Source organism: Periplaneta americana, chromosome 13 (assembly GCF_040183065.1).
Source record: "Periplaneta americana isolate PAMFEO1 chromosome 13, P.americana_PAMFEO1_priV1, whole genome shotgun sequence".
Lineage (NCBI taxonomy): Eukaryota > Metazoa > Arthropoda > Insecta > Blattodea > Blattidae > Periplaneta > Periplaneta americana.
In genome coordinates this window covers 63,732,806-63,752,124 of record NC_091129.1, presented here as the reverse complement: position 1 = coordinate 63,752,124, position 19,319 = coordinate 63,732,806, and the positions used below count along the sequence as shown (strand labels likewise).

General features: G+C 35.2%; 1 protein-coding gene across 5 annotated transcripts in view; it reads right to left on the bottom strand.

Moving 5' to 3' along the window:
• Nucleotides 1–7,566, bottom strand: part of LOC138712014 (death domain-associated protein 6-like) — a 96,926-nt gene extending 89,360 nt beyond the window's left edge. For 4 of the 5 annotated variants that reach the window (XM_069843392.1, XM_069843396.1, XM_069843395.1 and 1 more), the window contains exon 1: nt 7,374–7,566. In XM_069843392.1, coding sequence (XP_069699493.1) covers nt 7,374–7,433 — 60 coding nt within the window. In that variant the 5' untranslated portion in view covers nt 7,434–7,566. Of the gene's footprint in view, nt 1–4,793; nt 4,916–7,373 lie in introns of all 5 variants that reach the window. The other variant, XM_069843393.1, reaches the window with a different exon arrangement.
• Nucleotides 7,567–19,319: the final 11,753 nt, after the last annotated feature.

The window sequence follows — 19,319 nt, the reverse complement described above, 5'->3', positions numbered from 1 at the left end:
GAAATTTGCTTCTACCTAAACATATAGATAAGTTACACTCGGGAACTCACCTTCTGTTTGGTCATATAGACAAGTTAGACTCAGAGACTTGCTTTGCGTAGATATGTAAATGAAAGGGATCGAAATTGTGCTGTGGAGTTTAGTATTGAATTAGTATTGAAGTTTCGAAAACACGGAAGTTATATGTAGGCTACAATGGATTATTCTGAAAGGATCCAGATTATAGTAACATGTATTGGGTATTCAGAGATTCGCCTGTTTGGTAAAGTATTAGCTTCGTATTTTCTAAATTCTTTGAGACATTTTCCTCCTCTCATTAGTCTACGGTATGTTTGTAATAATTTAATACGGTATAGATCTGTGTTAATAATTTATTAATAGCCGAGTTAAGACTGAATATGGCTTTGAGCCTGAAGAAATGTATTAGAGTATATTGTACTGATTTATCAGCCTTTAAATCTCATATTGGTTTATTTCATTTAGTTCAATACTGTTACATATTTTCCATTATTAACTCTTTGTTCTTTCATGTCAGTTAATCTCATTGTACAATATATACAGTCTGATCCGTTTGGGTATGGATAATATTAATTTATTATTATAAAGCTATTATGATAGTAGGAAAAATTTCTTGCTGGTTATATTATGATTAAAAGATGGAAGTTTCCATATATGACAATGAACAATGTATAATCTGAAAGGACAAATAAAAATCGTAGATGATTAAAATGGCTACTACAAGTCAACGGCGGGCACAATATGTTCTTTGGTATGCTAAATTTGAGTGTTAAAAGAGTTCAAAGGGAATTTCGACGTGAGTATGATGTGCATAATGTACCTAAATACGATTCCATAATATTGTGGTATCGAACATTTGTAGAAACAAGTTCTGTGTTAAAAAAAAAGGTAATTATGCAGAACAACTACAGAAGCGATTTTGTTATTTTTGGTGGTCTGGTAGTGTTTAGTATTGAATTTCATTTATTAGTATGTGTATATTATGTGTAGGTCACTTACGGTTGAGGTAGAGTAGATTTTTTAAAATATGAAGTAGAATTTAACTTGGTTTTTTTTTCTCGTGTTTAGAAGACTATGTTGTGAGTGCATAACTTTTAATGTATTGTGATTTGATTAGCTGAAGTGTTGTGTGTTCTTATTGGGTGATGTGTCTTCCGGTATGATTGGATGTTTGTGGTTAATTCATAAAGTGTTGTGTCCACACCTGTGGAGTAACGGTTAGAGCGTCTAGCCGCGAAACCAGGTGGCCCGGGTTCGATTCCCAGTCGGGGCAAGTTAACCTGGTTGAGGTTTTTTCCGGGGTTTTCCCTCAACCCAATATGAGCAAATGCTGGGTAACTTTCGGTGTTGGACCTCCGGACCCATTTTACCGGCATTATCACCTTCATCTCATTCAGACGCTAAATAACCTAAGCTGTTGATAAAGCGTCGTAAAATAACCTAATAAAATAAAAAAAAATAAAGCGTTGTGTGTTGTTATTGCGTGATGATTTTTCCGGTATGATTGGATGGTTGTGGTTAAGTGATAGCTGTATGTTACGAGCTAGAATTTCTCTAAGTCGTTGGCTGTATGATTGTAGTTTTTCATAGTTGGTGCATGTATTATTCTTCTCTTGTAGGTGGTCTATCGCTGTGAGTTGTAATGGATGTAGAATTTCGTTTTTTGTCTGTATAGAGTTGAGAGAGGAGGATATTGTAGACTATTTCGTGAATCACGGTATTATTAAGGACTGCATGATTTTCGAAGTGTGTTGCCATGAGTTGAGAGTAAGTAAGACGGATTTGAACTTCCGTTGCGGGAGATTATACCAGAAGTATGCAAAAGGGAAGAAAGTTGGTCGTTCTGGTACCTTTCTGGCATGTAGTAAACTTAGTGTTGTGGACGTTTTTCGTTTGGTTGCGTCATTGGATATTTGGGAGAATATATGTTAAAGTGTAAATATCTAATGGAAGAGAGAATGTGCGCATTCTTTAGAGCAGCTGCAGCCCTGTATCCTACGAATTATTAAGGCAAGGTTCATCATGTCTGACATTGTTTGACGAATTTGTGAAATTGATTCAGTCTTTGTGTGGCTAATTTGGTTAGGTTAGGTTAGTTTAGATTATTGCTGCTTAAATTTGTCCTCTTGACAAAGAGTGAAAATTAAGGTTTTTGATAAAAAAAAATATTACATTAAGTTTTTGCAGTTTACGTTGTTTTCCTACTTTTGTTATCAAGTGTTTTTGAAAAAGGGGGTAAAAATGTAGGGTTTTGTGAAAGAATAAAATTTAAAATCGCTTCTGTAGTTGTTATGCATAATTACCAAAAAAAAAAAAAAAAAAAAAAAACATGCAGGAAGTTGCAGGCGAAACCCAGTATGAGAAGCAGCTATCCCTTGGCTTGGCCTCCAAACTCCCCAGATTTAACCCCTCCTGACTTCTTCGTGTAAAGTTTTGTTAAAGACATTGTCTATTCACAAAGACCCAGGAACATTGATGATCTGAGAGTAAAAATTACTCAAGTTTTTCAACAAATCACCCCTCTTATGTTACAACGGACATGGGCTGAATTGCATCACCATTATGAGTTGTGCAGGATGCGCAATGGGGGTCATGTTGAGCTCTGAGGAATTTTCCATTTTTCAGTGTTGTATGTACAAAGTTTCAAGAAATAAAGTTCAGTAGTAAATGTTTTACGGTGTTTTTATTTTATCCATACCCAAACAAACCACCCTGTACTTGTATTCTTTACATATTTGACTAATTATATGTTATATTATTTAATACCCACCACTGCCTATTTATATGCTTCTACTGCGCAATTTGATCAAATCCACATCACCATTACCAGTAGCAGTGCCCGATATAAGGTGAGGCGTCACAAAATGTAAAATCCAAAGCATCATTACGAACAATGCACCTAACATGATTAAGATGAAAAATGAAATTCTTAAAGATGAAAATATTAACATCTTTACATATGTTTGTTCTGCTCACTTCTTAAATCTATTAGCAAAAGATTTGTCTATTTCTAACCAGAAGCAACAGAACACATTATGCAAGTGATCAAGTACTTTCAGAATCATCTACTAAAACATGGTATGAGGGTGGTAGTGCTCTTACGTCTTACTGTATCTCTACAAGTAGTACTGTATATGTGACAGTTCGGACATTTATTTGAAAAAACTGGTCAAAACTAGGCCTAGTTTAAGTTTGTGAAGTTCACAGAGATAATACTAACAAAAACATTCAAAACAAAATGAACAAATATTTGAAAAGGAATGGAGATCTTCTCTTGAAACAAGTAGCTGTAGGATCATTTCACATACAAATCGGTTAAATAGCTTCTGAGATTACTTCATACAAACACACAAACATTTTCTTATGTTAATATTGATGAACATTTATACATTCCCATTATACAATTATATCCCTATAAAATAGTGTTAAATGAATAGCTTCCGTTTGTTGTTGTGCAAGGCCCCTTAGCCTATAGATGAAGTCATTTGTTTTCATTTCATTATAGCCTCTTAGTTTGAGGTGGTGATGATAAAACGCATTGTTATTTTAAAACTCGTATATCTCGTTAAATATCAGTCCTATCAAAATTTTGCATAGAATGAAACTTATCGGAAAACTTTTCAAAGAAACTTTTGTTATGTAATATTTTTCATAAAAATCAATAAGCGAGATACCGGTATTTCGATTTATTTCAGGTCCCCTTATTAGTCCCCTTTTACATGAAGTATTTTGAATGCCATAGCCTATAGCCTTAAATCTAAATTAGAACAAACTTAATTTATATTCAAATTTTCACATAAATTGGTTCAGCTATTATAGCGTGAAAAGGTAACAAATATCCAGACAGACATACAAACAAAAATTTCATAAAAGCGATTTTTGGTCTCAGGATGGTTAATTATACATGCCGACACCAATTATTTTTGAAAAAGCGAAAATTACCAGAAAAATTTCGGTTACAGATTTATTATTAATATAGATAATAAGGTCATATAACTTAATATCTTTCGAAGTAATTAATGTTAATTGTGCATTGTAAGTATAATTTTTAAGGGTTTGTTCATCAACGAATTTTTAGCGTAATGGCTATGATAGTAGTTAACTACACGAAAGGTTCAAGGATCAAATCCTGGCATATTCAAAGTACTCAAGGGTAAGTCAAGTATTTCAGTTTAATACAAAATATAGTGAATAGAATAAAGTAGGTAGAAGGAGTGCAGTATAGTGGAGTGGTGTAGAGAGGAGAGAGAAAACTGGGGGTGTCGGAGTGATAGCCCCCAATTACATTCGTATTTTTAAATATTGCCATTCATGCGTAATGTCACATGTCACATCATGGATCTTCTATTGGTCTGAGAAAACAGTGACTGAATCTTGGATTTTACCAAAATTTGATAATTGTAACTTAGGCCTATTCCAATATTTAACTCAGTGCTGAATATGTCAGTAATTTTAGTGTTAAAATAAATTATCCAGATACGTACAGGAATTTTACAGCAAAAATGTTAAAACCAAAGACGTTACTATAATGTCTCAAATCGTGGTTACGACAAGGATCACGCCATGACAAAGTGAGGCAGACTCCAAAATTTTTAAACAATTTATATTAGATCAAATCTTAATGATTTGGGAAGAGAAAACACGGAAGTTATCTGTGAAAGAAGAAATGCAGATATCAGTTCACCATTTATCAAGAAATCACGGTTTGAAGAGAATTGTGGAAATTTGCAGGCCTGAGGCCTGAACTGGATTTCTGTACTGTAAGTTAGTCTTACTGTATAAAGCTTTCCATTCCATTTGTCTGTCATTTTATTGTGCTGAATGAAAGAAGATAGTCCACTGTTGCAGCTGCAATAATATTTTATTTGAAAGGTAGGCAAGTTTCCTAATGTCCCATCTGTAATAAAATAACATAAAAAAGTTTGTTTCTAGAAAAAAATCAAATTAATGGTTAAAGTTGAGATTATCTATAAGTAAACATGTCCTCTTTAACATTGAATCCAGTGTTTCCAGAATGGTACCGAAAAGTTTTCGAGATTTATCATATTATTGTGTGTCCCACCCATGACAGATTTTATGGGGACATCACTTTCCTTGTAATTTAAGTCTGGACTTCCGATCTTTTCCACACATGGGTAAAATGACATCAGCTGACAGATGAGGACATTGCTCAAAGAATATTAATTTGAAAGGAAGTATGAAAGTCATAAAGAAATGGAAAGAGAGCAGGACAAAAGGCAGCAGGAAAAAATGAGAAGAAATATAACAGAAGAACAGTGCATTAAAAGGAAACCGATGTAAAGGAAAAGAAAATACCAGCAAAAGATTAAGGATAATTTTGAAAACAAGCAAAAACAAGTCAGTCCTTGTTCCAAATTAGGACAATTTAGGATTCTCCAGTTACTTGCAAAGTAGAGTAACGAAAGTTCCTTCTCACATTCTGAGGAAAAATTTGCTGCTGTAAAGAAACTTACGTTGGAATGTATACCTAATACCGTCTAAAGATTACTTGAGGGTCAAGAAATTACAGGCCCTATTCGATTACTACTTATATGAAGATATAGTTACTAAAATTCAGGAGTTTCATGCTCAAGATCATATCAATTGGTAAGTCCCTGGTATTAAAGATGTTCGTGAACATTCTAAAACTGGCAAGGGGATACGGTAGTTTACTAAAGAATTGTCACATGATTGTTACTGTCAAAGAAGCATACAATGTGTTGAAAAATATTGGAGTGCAAGAGGTCAAATGACTTTATTGTCAAATGCCTGACATTAGAAAGCAACAACAACAATGTGTTGAAATCAGAACACCCATCAGCCAAAATTAATTTATCAAAATATTTTCTAATAATTTCGACCAACGAATATCCTTCTGTCAAGTGAAACGTCACACACTGTGTGTAAGTTCCACACAAATTTTAGCTTCCTTGCCAATGCCATCAACAATAAAATCCTACACTTTGCTTACTAATAAGCTTGGTATAAAACTTTTAAAGATAATTTGCTGTGACTTGGAAAATGAACAATGCATGACTGACTGCATTCAAAGCATTATTTCTAGGGCTGTGATTCTGGTAACTTGATTATTGGTTTTATACATCTATCAGAATTAGTGGAATGCAAGGTATTTAAGCCTCATCCTGATAGAGACAATGAATATGAAAATAACGATTGCAGAAAACTGCAAGAACATAGTGCAGGAACAACAGTAACTCATGAAATTAACCCAGTATTGTTTGTGCTAGTGAACTTTATTAGTGACACTAGAAAAACTCTATCTACCATCTGCCAAAGTAATATAATTATATGAGGATGGTGATACGAAAATAATGTGCATGCGAACTGTTGGTGAATCAGAGAAAGCTTTCAGATTTATCGCAATCTGATGTGTCATACATACTGTAGATATTATGAACAAATTGTATGTTTCCTTTTCCAGCCAGTAATGAAATACCTATGTGAGAAATTGCATTTTCTGTAAGTTCTGAACCTATATGAGATAGGATAAATTGAACAATTCACACCATGTCCCACCTCGTGACAACAATTAATAATTTATATTTTATATGTAAAATGTAGGTAATTATTATTTTATGCAGATCATAATGGAGTACAACTCTTTTTATACCAGTCTGAAAGTGTTTTGAATTTATTTTACTAATAACTTAACAGAACTTCAATAAAACTTCATACAGTGTCATTATTTATGTTCATTTTTGGTCTCACCCGTGAAAAGATTTCAAAACTAAATGGTATTAAAACTGAGGCAATGTTCCTTAAAATTAATATATTATGGAAGATTTTAATATCAAGAGTGCATATAGTGGTTTTCCACTTTGTTCCTACCGAACTAAATATTTGTCACATGAGAAGAAAAATGCAATGCAAATGTCCCACTCGTGACAGTCTTCATAGAAATAGACGAAATTTTCAAATTTAGTATTCAAAAATTAAATGAACGCGGTCCCAATTAATAGATTCTCATACCTCGGGTGAAAGTCTGACTAAATTTGAATAAACACTGCATCTACATTAGGCCTATAATCAGGTCATAAGAGATTGTGATGGTTGCATTATCAATGTTCACTCATTAAAAGCTTATCACCGTGTTCATCATTATTAATATAAAAGGGGAATCCAATAAAAGTAAAGGGCAATAAAGAAAATTACTGAATTATGGCAAAAAATATGAGCGATGAATATTAAACAGAACTCATTGTTGACCACTTTAAAACTATCAAAGTTTCGAGCAGCCCGCAAATAAATGTTTACATAGCCATAGCGATTCTTCTGGTGGCGTTATCTGAAAGTGTCCTCTATTACTTTAGTCTACAGCTGTTATGTTACTGTACCTGAAATAATGAACTATTTTCTTCATCCGAAGAAACTGTTATCACATCGGAATTACTCATTTCTTTATATTATAGAACACAATATTATTTTAAATGTACACCATTTCAATTACTTTACACAACATTATTTACGGTAATTGATACTATAGAACGACCATTTACGCACACGTTCAAAAAGACTAAATGATGATAACTGGACATAGTAACGATGAAGAAGAATGACGTCATTAAGAAAAACAATAATATTATTTTTGGAAGAAATGTGCCTCAAATAAGATCATACAACATTTCTAAAGACACGCATCCTAAACGACCTTATTCACTGAATAAATTATGTAATAAAATAAAATGTTTTCGACTCAATTTTATTACAACAAACTCTACATAAGCCGTTTACGTCACATTATCATTAGCCTACAACCGTTCATAAACATCTTCCGCTTAGTCACATTTTCGAACTATACTTTCAATGCCTTCTATATAATAAACGTACCGATTCACGCACAAAACAATTGAAATTTCTACCATAAATCTACATACTATTATACTTGGAGAGAAGCAATATTAACATCGTTAGGAATTTAACATATAACTAAAACAGTTCCTTTTGTGGATTATTATAAAATGTCGAAAAAATAAAAGGGAAGAAAATTCCTTCTAAATATTTAGATTTGTGGATGCTCATAGTTGATCACGGATACCAACTTCACTAAGAAAACACTGGAAAGTATCTATCTCTCTGTGATCTATAGACTAATACCAACGTTTGATAACAAAATACAAGTAAGCAAATTTCATTTTATTCTTTTTCTGAACAGAGTTAAAAATGATACAAAAATATTAGTATCCGTGGAAGATTAAGCAGTCTGTGCCCCACTTAGAAGATAAAAAAAGAAGGAAGGAGCAATCCAAGCAAATAAGCTTGAAATCAGTGCGACGAATATGACGTCAAACTACACCTTCTACGCCCCATAATCCTCCGCGAAATACCGCCAATCGCCAAATATTCATACGTAAGCGATTTTTAGAATGGATTTGGAGGTAACAGGAGTAGTAGCAGGTTATTATATCAGTGTACATTTCACTGTATAACTCAAATCCAGCTTTTATCAAAACCGGTGTTCCCTAAGGCTCAGTACTGGGTCCAATATTATTTCTGCTATACAGGGTGATTCACGAGGATTTACCGTCCTTTATGAAGCTTATTTCTGAAGACATTTTGAGCAAAACATGTCACATAAACACAGTTCCTATTCTCAATATTTTCAGAGTTACACTAATTTAAAATTGTTTGTAAAATACGTTTTTTCTTTAGTTTGAAGGTAAAAGAATAATACAAATAGAGAACGAACCATTCAGAAGTATCATTTCTTTAATTGGCAAGTATTCTGAAGCTAAAAATGTGCTGTGAACTCCTTAGTTGCTTCGTACAGAAATCTTTTTTTTATTTTTAACTAGAAAATTGCATTATCCTTACGCACTTATAACAATTATTACAAATCATACCACTTCCACCAACTTAATATACAGTTCAATTTTGCATCCTAATTTACTGTCTTGGAGAGTTTACAATACATTTTAAAAAATGTCGCCATCCGCTTGAGTACACTTGACTGCACGCTTGTGAACGGCACTCATCGCGCTACATAATTTTGATTTCCATAGCGCTTGTGCTGGCTGCTGACTGCACGCTGACCAAGATCACGCGTTCACAGCAATGTGTTCCAATAACGAAACGTAACTCTGTAAATATTGAGAGTAGGACCCATGTTTATATGACATTTTTTGCTCAGAATGTCTTGGGAAATAAGTTCCGTAAAGGACGGTAAATCATCGTGAATCACTCTGTATATTAATGATGTCAATAAATATATCCCACTCTGAAACAGTGCTCTTTGCAGATGACACAAATATGATTTTCAGAATTAGAAATGAGAATATCCTACAGAATAACATAAATGAAGCTAATAATCAATAAAAAGCGGGGCTAATACATAACAGACTTAATCTAAACATCGACAAAAGAGTATTTATTTATTTTGATCAAAATAAAACTCATAAAAACTTTGCAAATATATATTGACAATCGGCATATAAAAGAAGTTAAGTGCACAAAATTCTTGGGAATATGGATTGATTCCAATTTGTCCTGACTCAACACATAAGCTTTCTCTCTGGAAAACTGTGCAAATTATGTTATGCTTTCAGAACTGTTACAAAAAGCATCTCTCTTCCAACTTTAAAAGTAGCCTACTTTGCCCATGTACATTCCATTCTTTCATATGGCGTAATACTCTGGGGCATGTCCTCTGAAGCTATAAAAATATTTAAACTTCAAAAGAAAATAATAAAACAAGTCCCTATATGCACTCCAAGCAAAGAAATTTTTCAAGAATCAAATATTTTACCAGTCCCCTGCATCTACATTCTAGAAACAGTTTGCTTCATTCATAAAAAAAAACTTAACTATTTTAAAAGGAACTCTGAAATTCATAACCATAACACTAGAGCTGCCAACAATTTGCATATAAATTGTCATACTATTACCAAAAGTCTTAACAGTAGGCTACTTTTCATACAGGTATCTTATTATAAATAACAAGATACCTGGGGATATTAAACATTTAAATTATGAAGGTTTCAAAACCAGGATAAAAACTATTTTGCTCCAGTTCATGCCATTCAAAATTACTGGTTTCTTACATTAAAGCTGTAAAGTAGAATACCTATCTTCATTACAATTGCGCATAATTTTTCTCTAAACGGTATTAATAATAAATGTACAGAATAACTAAGATAACGTCTCTTGGTTCTTAAAGACTCAATCGCTCTCCTAATTAATCACCTCAGATGATAAACTTGTTTAATGTATGGTAATCTCATTATATAGGCCTATCTTGTTTTTACCTAATCTATGTTAGTCTATTTATTTTAATGTCTTGTAAACTAAAAATGTATTATGTACAGACATCGGATTCTAGGGCAAATGCCTATTTTGTTTCTTTAGGAGAAAAGTAAAAATAATTATTAATATATGTGTTTCATGGAAATTGAAAGGTATTCAAAGAACTTTATAGTGCCCTAAAATGCCCTAAAACGGTTATTAAAGCCTAATTTGTTAATATTCGCCTAAAAATGCCTAACTCACTGTAAAGTTTCGCATTTTACTCTTACTTTTTATAATTTATACATGCATTCACTGCGAAATTTAAGGCATTTAAAAAGTGGAAAGTTTGCTTCACACCGGCCATGAAACCATTGATAAAGGAAACAAAATGTTTTGAATCTCACGACACTCGCAATAGATTTCACCGAATTTAACATGTTTGGAGGCATAAATGCCGACAAAGAACCAACCTTAGTTTTGAAGCAGGCAACAATCACAACATGTGCTGCTACCGATTCAGAGATATACTATACTATAAAAATGACTGTTTTCGGTCTGAAACCGATTAGCTGTACTGCCCTTCAGAGTGTCATAAAATCACAATTTTTGGAGAAAGAGTGTTTTTGAAATATTTATGAAAAGTCGTAAAACTGCGAATTAGTAGGGTAAACCGTTACAAAATATTTAAAAGAATGGCCCTCCTAGTGTTAACACTACCAGGAAATGCAACAATAAGTGGAACTTTGTATTTTTGTCCAATTGAATCTCAATAACAACGGTTCATTTGAATGCTCGTTAACAGTTGCTCTTTCCCCCACCTTATTTGTGTTGAGAAGTTTTGAGCGGTAGGACGTTTTCCTGTGAAGTTTAACGCCATAATGCCGAAAAATATAAGAGCAAAATCTACATTGATCCGGCAATGGCTAACAGAATATTCAGAATTCACTTATGATGGAAAAATAATATTCTGCAAGATTTGTAGCAAACAGGTATGTAACAATAGTTGAAATATATAAATTCTATTAATTTTAATGAGTAGGCCTATAATATTTATACATTGACTGAGCTATCCTGGGATATAATTCTTTTTAAGACCACTACACTTTAACCTTTTAAATTCCGATAGTTAAAGTATTTGCAGGTCATTAAAATTTTGATTGTTCGAACCCACTAACTTTGTGATAGAAATACGGCAATACAACAATTAGGATTTTATTTTAATTCAGTTTACTTTACATTTTTAGATTTCGCAAGAAAAGAAGTGCCACCTAAAGCAGCGTGTGCAAGGAGCGGCTCATAAGGCTAAAGCTCAGCAGAAAAATCAACTGCAACAAACTTTACTAACACAGCCTACTTCATCCAATCTCAGCAGCAATTTCTATGCTGATTTAACCAGAGCGTTTGTTGCTGCTAACATTCCCTGGAATGCAATTGAAAATCCGGTTTTAAGACAGTTTTTACAAAAATACTGCAAACAAAATATCCCATCTGAGTCGACCCTAAGAAAAAATTACTTAGACAGAATATACAATGAAACTTTAGCTTCCATTCGGGAGGATATAGGTGATTCTTACATATGGGTCTCTGTGGATGAAACCTCAGATCCTATGAATAGGTATATAGCAAATATGGTAGTAGGAAAACTTAGTCCTGATGGACCTTCGATTCCACACCTCGTATGTGTTAAGGAACTTTCGAAAGTGAATAGCCAAGCCATTGCTTATTTTGTAAATAAAGGCCTACAGTCTTTATACTCAGGTAATATAAACGATTCTAAAGTTCTGTTGTTTTGTACTGATGCTGCCTCATACAAGGTTGCTGCAGCTCCACTTCTTAAAACATTTTATCCTAACCTCACGCATGTAACCTGTCTAGCACATGGCCTTCACAGGGTTTCTGAAACAATCCGGAATAAATTTCCTCTTGTCAATTCGTTTATTTCTAACACAAAAAAATGTTTTTGTAAAGCCCCATCCAGGATTTCAATATTCAGAGAGAACTTTCCAGATATCCCACTCCCACCTCAGCCGGTTGTTACACGATGGGGAACCTGGATTCAGTCAGTGGTGTATTATTCTAAGTATTTTAAAGAAGTGGTCACAGTTATTGATAAATTACCTGAAACTGATAGTGCAGCGTGTGTGAAAGCAGTGAAAGATTGTCTGAATGACTCACGGGTGAAAAACGATATTGCCTACATAACATCAAACTTTTCTTTCATACCTGCAAGCATTGAACAATTAGAACGTGAAAAACAATCTCTTTGTAGCCAAATAGCAATAGTAAAGGAAGCTCAAGTGAACATACATTCTGCTTTGGGCGAAACTGGGAAAAAAGTTAAAAATAAGTGGGACAACGTATTAAATAAGAATGTAGGATTTTCATTGTTGGAAAAAGTATCAAGAGTGATATCGGGGGAAAGTGTAAATGTTCCAGTAAGTATTGATGTTTCTATTGTACCTAATTTAAAATTTGCGCCTCTCACATCAGTTTCGGTTGAAAGAAGTTTTTCTGCTTTCAAAATGATTCTCAGTGACAAAAGGCAAAGGTTAACTGTGGAGAATTTAGAAAAAATTCTGGTGGTGTACTGTGCAGATAATTATAATAAAGTCTGAGCATGGAACTGAATTTCAATAACTTAAAATGAGTAATCTTGATATCAATAATCATTATTTCATTAGTTTCAATATATTAAATTTGTGCAGCTCTGTTTATAAATATAATATAGTATTCTTTTTTAATGTTTATACATACTTTTTTGTGCGTATTTTAGTGTATAACTAAAAATTTCAGTGAAAGAAATAAGTATGATACCTTGATGTGCCTAAAATGCCTATTTTCATTAAAATAGAGCCTAATTTTACAAATTTTGAGCTTATTTTAGGCGCCTAAAACTGCAATTTTTAGTGCCTAAAAATCCGATATCTAATTATGTATCTTGTTATTTATTGTGTCTTTTGGTAGTTTTATTATCCTTTGGAAAACTTGTGAGTGTTAAAATTAAATTCATACTAGAAATCTTATTTTATGTGTGTGTTTGTACTTTGTGTTTGTATCTAATGACGCACCTATAATCTGTAATAGATTGTAGAGGGAATAAATAAATACAGTACAATTAAAAGTGTTACAGTTGTGACATGGACTGAATATTTCATTTCCATATTCTTTCTTTTATCAAGAAGGATGTTGGCACTCCATCATATGTTAAAGCATAGGCACCGACTACAGGTATGCTCGGTCACTCAAGCAAACCCCAAAATCTGAGTGGGTATGCACAGCATACCTCATTGAAAATTGTAGAATTATTTTTTCTTTACGTTACTATTCTGTAAAAATATATATATATATATATATATATATATATATATATATATATATATATATATATATATATAAAAGCTTTCATCATACCCAACCGGCACTATAAAGGTTTGCTTCTTGATCATAATTAAAATCGACTCACTCATCGCATTGATGGGGGGCTGGCTTTTGTAATACACTACTGTAAAAAGGTTATCTTAAAACAAACGGGTAATTGAATTCGTAGGAATTAAAATCCATGTTGATATATAAGTGAAGTGACCGTTTTCTAAATAGTCCGAATATTAAGGGAATGCAGCTTGTTAAGTCAATAATGTAAACTGAAGGTGGTAACCTTTAATTATTGTATTAAATAACTAGAAATGAAGCCGGTTGGGTATGATATGATGAAAACGTTTATACTACGAATTTAATTAGAGGTTTCTTCTAGGATAACCTTTTAACACAACCACATATGTTACCAGTAAGCCGACATACCTGCTGCGAAGAGTGCCCCATCTCTCCTAGCTAAAACATTCAGTAAATGGACAGTACTTATAACAACCTGGCAAAGTTCTTTGTGCTTTAATTGGCAGCTTTGTAACAATCATGAAACGCAACAGCCAGCGAGAGATTTTTTCTTGTGAAATCATGTTGAATATAGTGTAACTTATACTGAATTTGAATTTCCAGACTTCAACAATTGAACGAAGTAGTCAGAAGTCAGAACGTGTAGACCGCTAGACGTTAGTTTGTGTTCTGTTTGACCTGTGTCACTTATGCTTGAAATTATGTTATGTCTTCATGTCTTGCATGTCAAAATCGTTAAAATGGATAATTATATAGTGAAATACAAAAGGACTTCGACTGATAATGGTGATGGTGATATCGAATCGACAGCATGTAGCAGTAAAAGTGATCCATCTTCGGAGCTTGTGACAATGAAATCCCTGTTACTATTTCTGGTAATTCCACGAAAAATGATACCGGTACTGAAAGTGGCAGCCACAGGGGTAGGACTTTTCAAAAACATTGGGAAAAAACATATACATGGATTCAGTATGACGAAAAAGATGACAGAGTTTATTGTTTTTTGTGTAGGTCTACGTGTGAAAATAAGAGATTGCCTCCAAAAATTGTTACTGCGAACAAGGATTCCTATAATGCATTCGTTGAATATGGCTTTAAGAACTGGTCCATTACTTTAAAACGATTCAAATCTCATGAAAAAAGTAATTTGCATATGTGTTCAGTTAGTACAAATAATTCTATGAAAAAAGGAGTAAATATCCTGTCATCATTTAGTCATTCTAAAGCAAAAGAAAAGCGGGCTGCTACTGTTTGTTTAAAAAAAATTTACTTCAATATTGTTCTTGGTTTGCCAAGGATTGACCTTACGTGGTCATGTTGATGAATCTTCTAATTTTGTCAATCTTCTGAAATTACGTTCCGAGGATGTACCCAAACTGAAACTATGGCTTAATCAGACTAGTTACACGTGGATGTCTTATGACATAATTAATGAAATTATAACATTGATAAACATGTCTCTTCAGAGAATTTTGATTCAACAAATAAAAGAATATGATTTATATGCATTAATGTTGAACGAAATGTCCGATATATTAATTAGAGAGCAGATGTCTATTTGTTTTTGTACTGTTGACCAAAATTTTGCTGTTCATGAGTTGTTTTGTGGTTTTTATGAGCTCCCATTAACTGATTCAGATAGCCTCTTTAAATCTGTGAAGGATATATTATTAAGATATTCTATTTCTGTGAACAATTGTCGTGGGCAATGCTATGACGGCGCAAAAAACGTTAGCAGTTGTCTGTAAGGATTACAGTCATGGATAAAAGAAATTGAACCCAGGGCTATTTAAATTCACTGCTTGGCTCATTCCCTAAATTTAGTTGTTTAAGACTCATTTAATAACATTCCAGTATTAAGAGATATTTTGTCAATTCTCAAAGATTTGATTTCATTTATTCGTGGTTCACCCAAGAGGCTAGGAAAATTCGGCAATCTTAAACAATTGCTTTCAGATTCTCATGACATTGAACCAGGTCAAGGTTTAAGACCATTCTGTCCAACTAGATGATGAATGCGTGTTGTGTCTCTGTTGTGCATAGATAATAATTATAAAGTTTTCTTAATGATACACAAGATGAAAGGAATGATGCTGGTGCAAAAGCTAAAGGATTTCTAAAATGTCTGCAAAAATTTGAAACTGTTTCAATCAAGATGCTAATTTTTGTATTCCAAAGAATAGAAAAACTTAATGTAGTACTTCAAAAAGTTTCATTGAATTTCCGCCTTGCTTGTAATTCTGTAGATGCTGTTTTGCCTTCAATAGAAGGAGCCATAAATACAGATACATTTTTATCACTTTGGGAACATGCTAAAGAAAAGTGTGATACATTGCAGTTAAGTCTCCCCACTGTTTCACGCCCTAGAAAATTGCCATTAAAATTACGAGGTGGTGACAAGCATAATTCATCAGATATTCAAGAAAAGTTGCGAATTTTATATTTTGAGGTAGTGGATCAAACAGTAAGCAGCTTTAAAAGCAGATTTCCGCCCGAAACAATGTCACACCTTGTCAAAATAGAACAGTTTTTATTAGGCAAAGACGATAGTAGTTATGTTACTTCTTTTTACGGTGACGATTTCGACTGTGTAAGACTGACTCTTCACAGAGATATTTTGTTGAATGTGGTAAAACAACAATGTTACACTAGATAGCTTTGAAAGTGTAGTGCAATACTTGAGTAGGACAGAGGATGAAGAACATGATACCAGAATATGTAAAATTATTGCGACTTCTTTTAATGATACCTGTATCCACGTGTACTGCAGAAAGTTCGTTTTCTGCACTTCAAAGACTGAAAACTTACACCAGAGCCACCATGAACCAAGACTGGTTAAATCATGTAGCATTATTGAACATCCATTCCGTTCTCGCAAGGGAACTGAACCTGGAACCTCTAATCAACGAATTCATCAGCAAAACAACTGTCAGGAGGAGCACGTTCCAGTCTCTCCCTATTTAGGTGAGTGATCAATGTATTTTAAGTTAATTTTGTACCATTTACATTTACTATAATTATATAGGGGGTAATTATGACTTTTAAAGTGTAACATGATGAGCACACCCCAAGATTTTCAAAAGTCGGTGTCAATGTGTTAAAGCATAGAGGGACATATTCTACAGTTGAGCCGAACATAATATTAGCTTATTTATAAAAAAAATAACACCTGCTGAACTTGACTACACTTTTGAAATACTATTTACAACACGACGTAATATGAACAAAACAGTTGATAGATACACCAGAAAAAGAGATTAACTATGGGTAATTTGACGGCCATACTAGTACCACAGTCTAGTACAGTGGTCATCAGCATTCACTGAAATAGGTTACGGGTAAGCAGTGCATGGCAACATGCACTCTCGTGCAGGAGGAAGCATACCGCCTGCAGCCACGAATGCACGCTGGTGCTGTAAGAGACACTAGCCCAAGAGACAGCTATCGTGACACTCAATCCGATACTGGTATTCTTAATCACCACACTCCATATGATATATGTTCAGCAGGAACTGGTCACTCTACCTATTATCTCCTGGCTTAGTTGCCTCATGAGCGATGTTTTACTGTTGCCACTTATGTTATGAGGTTCCAACTTGTCTTCGGGCATTTAACTAAACAATCTTCTGCAGTGTTGCTATATGTATTGTACAAAAAGTTGCCAAGCACGATAGTTCAAAAGTCACTAGATTCCTTATTATCAATAGTGAATGTTTTACTTTTGTCGCTATAGAGTGCTGAAAAACCAACAACGTGTGTATATATATATATATATAATGTGACAGCGACGTGAGATTCGAACTCACGACCAGCGTCCCGCAAGAGAGAAGATCGCGCGGAGCACTTTGGGATGGCGCGCGGCGGAGAGGGGAAAGGGCCAACGCAACGAGAGAGTGGAGAGAGAGTGCGCGCGCATCTGGTGCTGGTAGAGAGGAGAGGGCTCTGGATTTTTCTGGAGTGCCATCTCTAGAGACGCGTGGAATTTTCGAGGCTACGTCGCTGTGGTTATAAATTAAGGACGCGAAGGAACGACAGCAGTTTTCAGTTATTCAGTCAGTGAGAAAGCCAGAGCAAGCAAGCCAGTCAAGCAAACCGGAAGTTGACTCGAGTGTGCGTCCGCATCTGCGTCAGCATCCGAAGGCCTGAGTTCGAGTGCAGTGGACCGCAGTTGGAGGGACCTGAGTTCGAGTGCAGTGGACCGCAGTTGGAGGGACCCGAGTTCGAGTACAGTGAACTGTCTCTGAAGGTCTGTGGTTCGAGATACTGTGAACTCGAGTGACTGAGATAGAAGAACTGTGAACTGAGAACTGATAGTTCTGATTTGTAAATAGTACTTCGTAAATATTAGTTAAGATTAACAGTTCATTGTTGTTCGTACTAGTCCAAGTAAATTGTCATTGTCGTCGGTGGAGTTTTATAACGAATATTGTGTTGAGTGAAAATCCAATTGTTGACGAGAGCGTTTAAGGCGAATTGTAGAAAGGAATTATTGTTGGAAGAATAAAATCCTATTGTTGAGTGGAAATAAATTCACATTGGTGTCAGAATCGGGATATTATCGACAATGGAGAACCTACAGCAGATCCTGCAAGCCATCGCGGAAATGAAAGCTGAAATGAAAAAGGACATAAGTGATGTAAAAGCAGAAATGAAAGACGACATAAACAAACACATCAGTGAGGTGAAGAACGATATAAGCGGAGTGAAAGGCGACATAAGCGGAGTGAAAGGCGACATAAGCGGAGTGAAAGATGACGTCACTACGCAAATTGGAAGGTTTCGGCCCACGTAGATGGAATTGTCGCCATCGTAAAAGACGAACTTAAGGCCGATTTGGATAAACTAAACCAGAATTTTACAACTATAAACGAGACAGTAGCCGAGTTGAGACAGGATGTAGACCATTTCGATGGCAAAATCCGTGATCTCGAGCGTCGTCAAGAGCAGACGAGCGAGTTGCTGGACAAGACGAGTGAGATGATGGACAAACACGCTGAGGAAAACAAGCACATTCTCGCGTTGGTGGATCGCCAGGCTAGAGAACATAAACAGATAGTTGCCGAGGAGGTTCGACGTGCCATGCAAGAAGCGGCCACAGAGTTGAGGACTCCATATAGTGGCCCTGCGGAATCATCGCCTTGAGCCAGACATCACAACGTCAAGACGCCGAAGTTCGACGGTACGACGTCTTGGGCGATATTCCGTCTCCAGTTCGAGGCCACCGCGGCACATAATGGGTGGACGCCAGCGGAGAAGACTACCCAGCTGTTGACCGCGCTTCAGGGACAGGCGTCGGAGGTTCTTCACAGCGTTCCAGAATATGGGACAGCCGCTGAGATAATGGCGGCCCTGGAGGGACGTTATGGTGACCATCAACTTGCTGCAGCATTTAGGACCCAACTAAAAACGAGGGTCCAACAGTCAGGCGAGTCCCTACAAGAATTCGCGATGGCGGTGGAACAACTGGCCCATAAGGCCCTCAAGGGGCCTACCTAATGATTTCATCGCTGGAGAGGCGGCCTACACCTTCGGCAGCGGAGTTCGAGACCCGGAAATAAGACAACAGCTACTCTTAGCAGAGCATCGCACTATCAACGCAGCTCTGGCGGCGGCCCTCAGGATGGAGGCGGCCAAGTCGGCGGCGGGAGTCTCAACACCGCATTGGATCA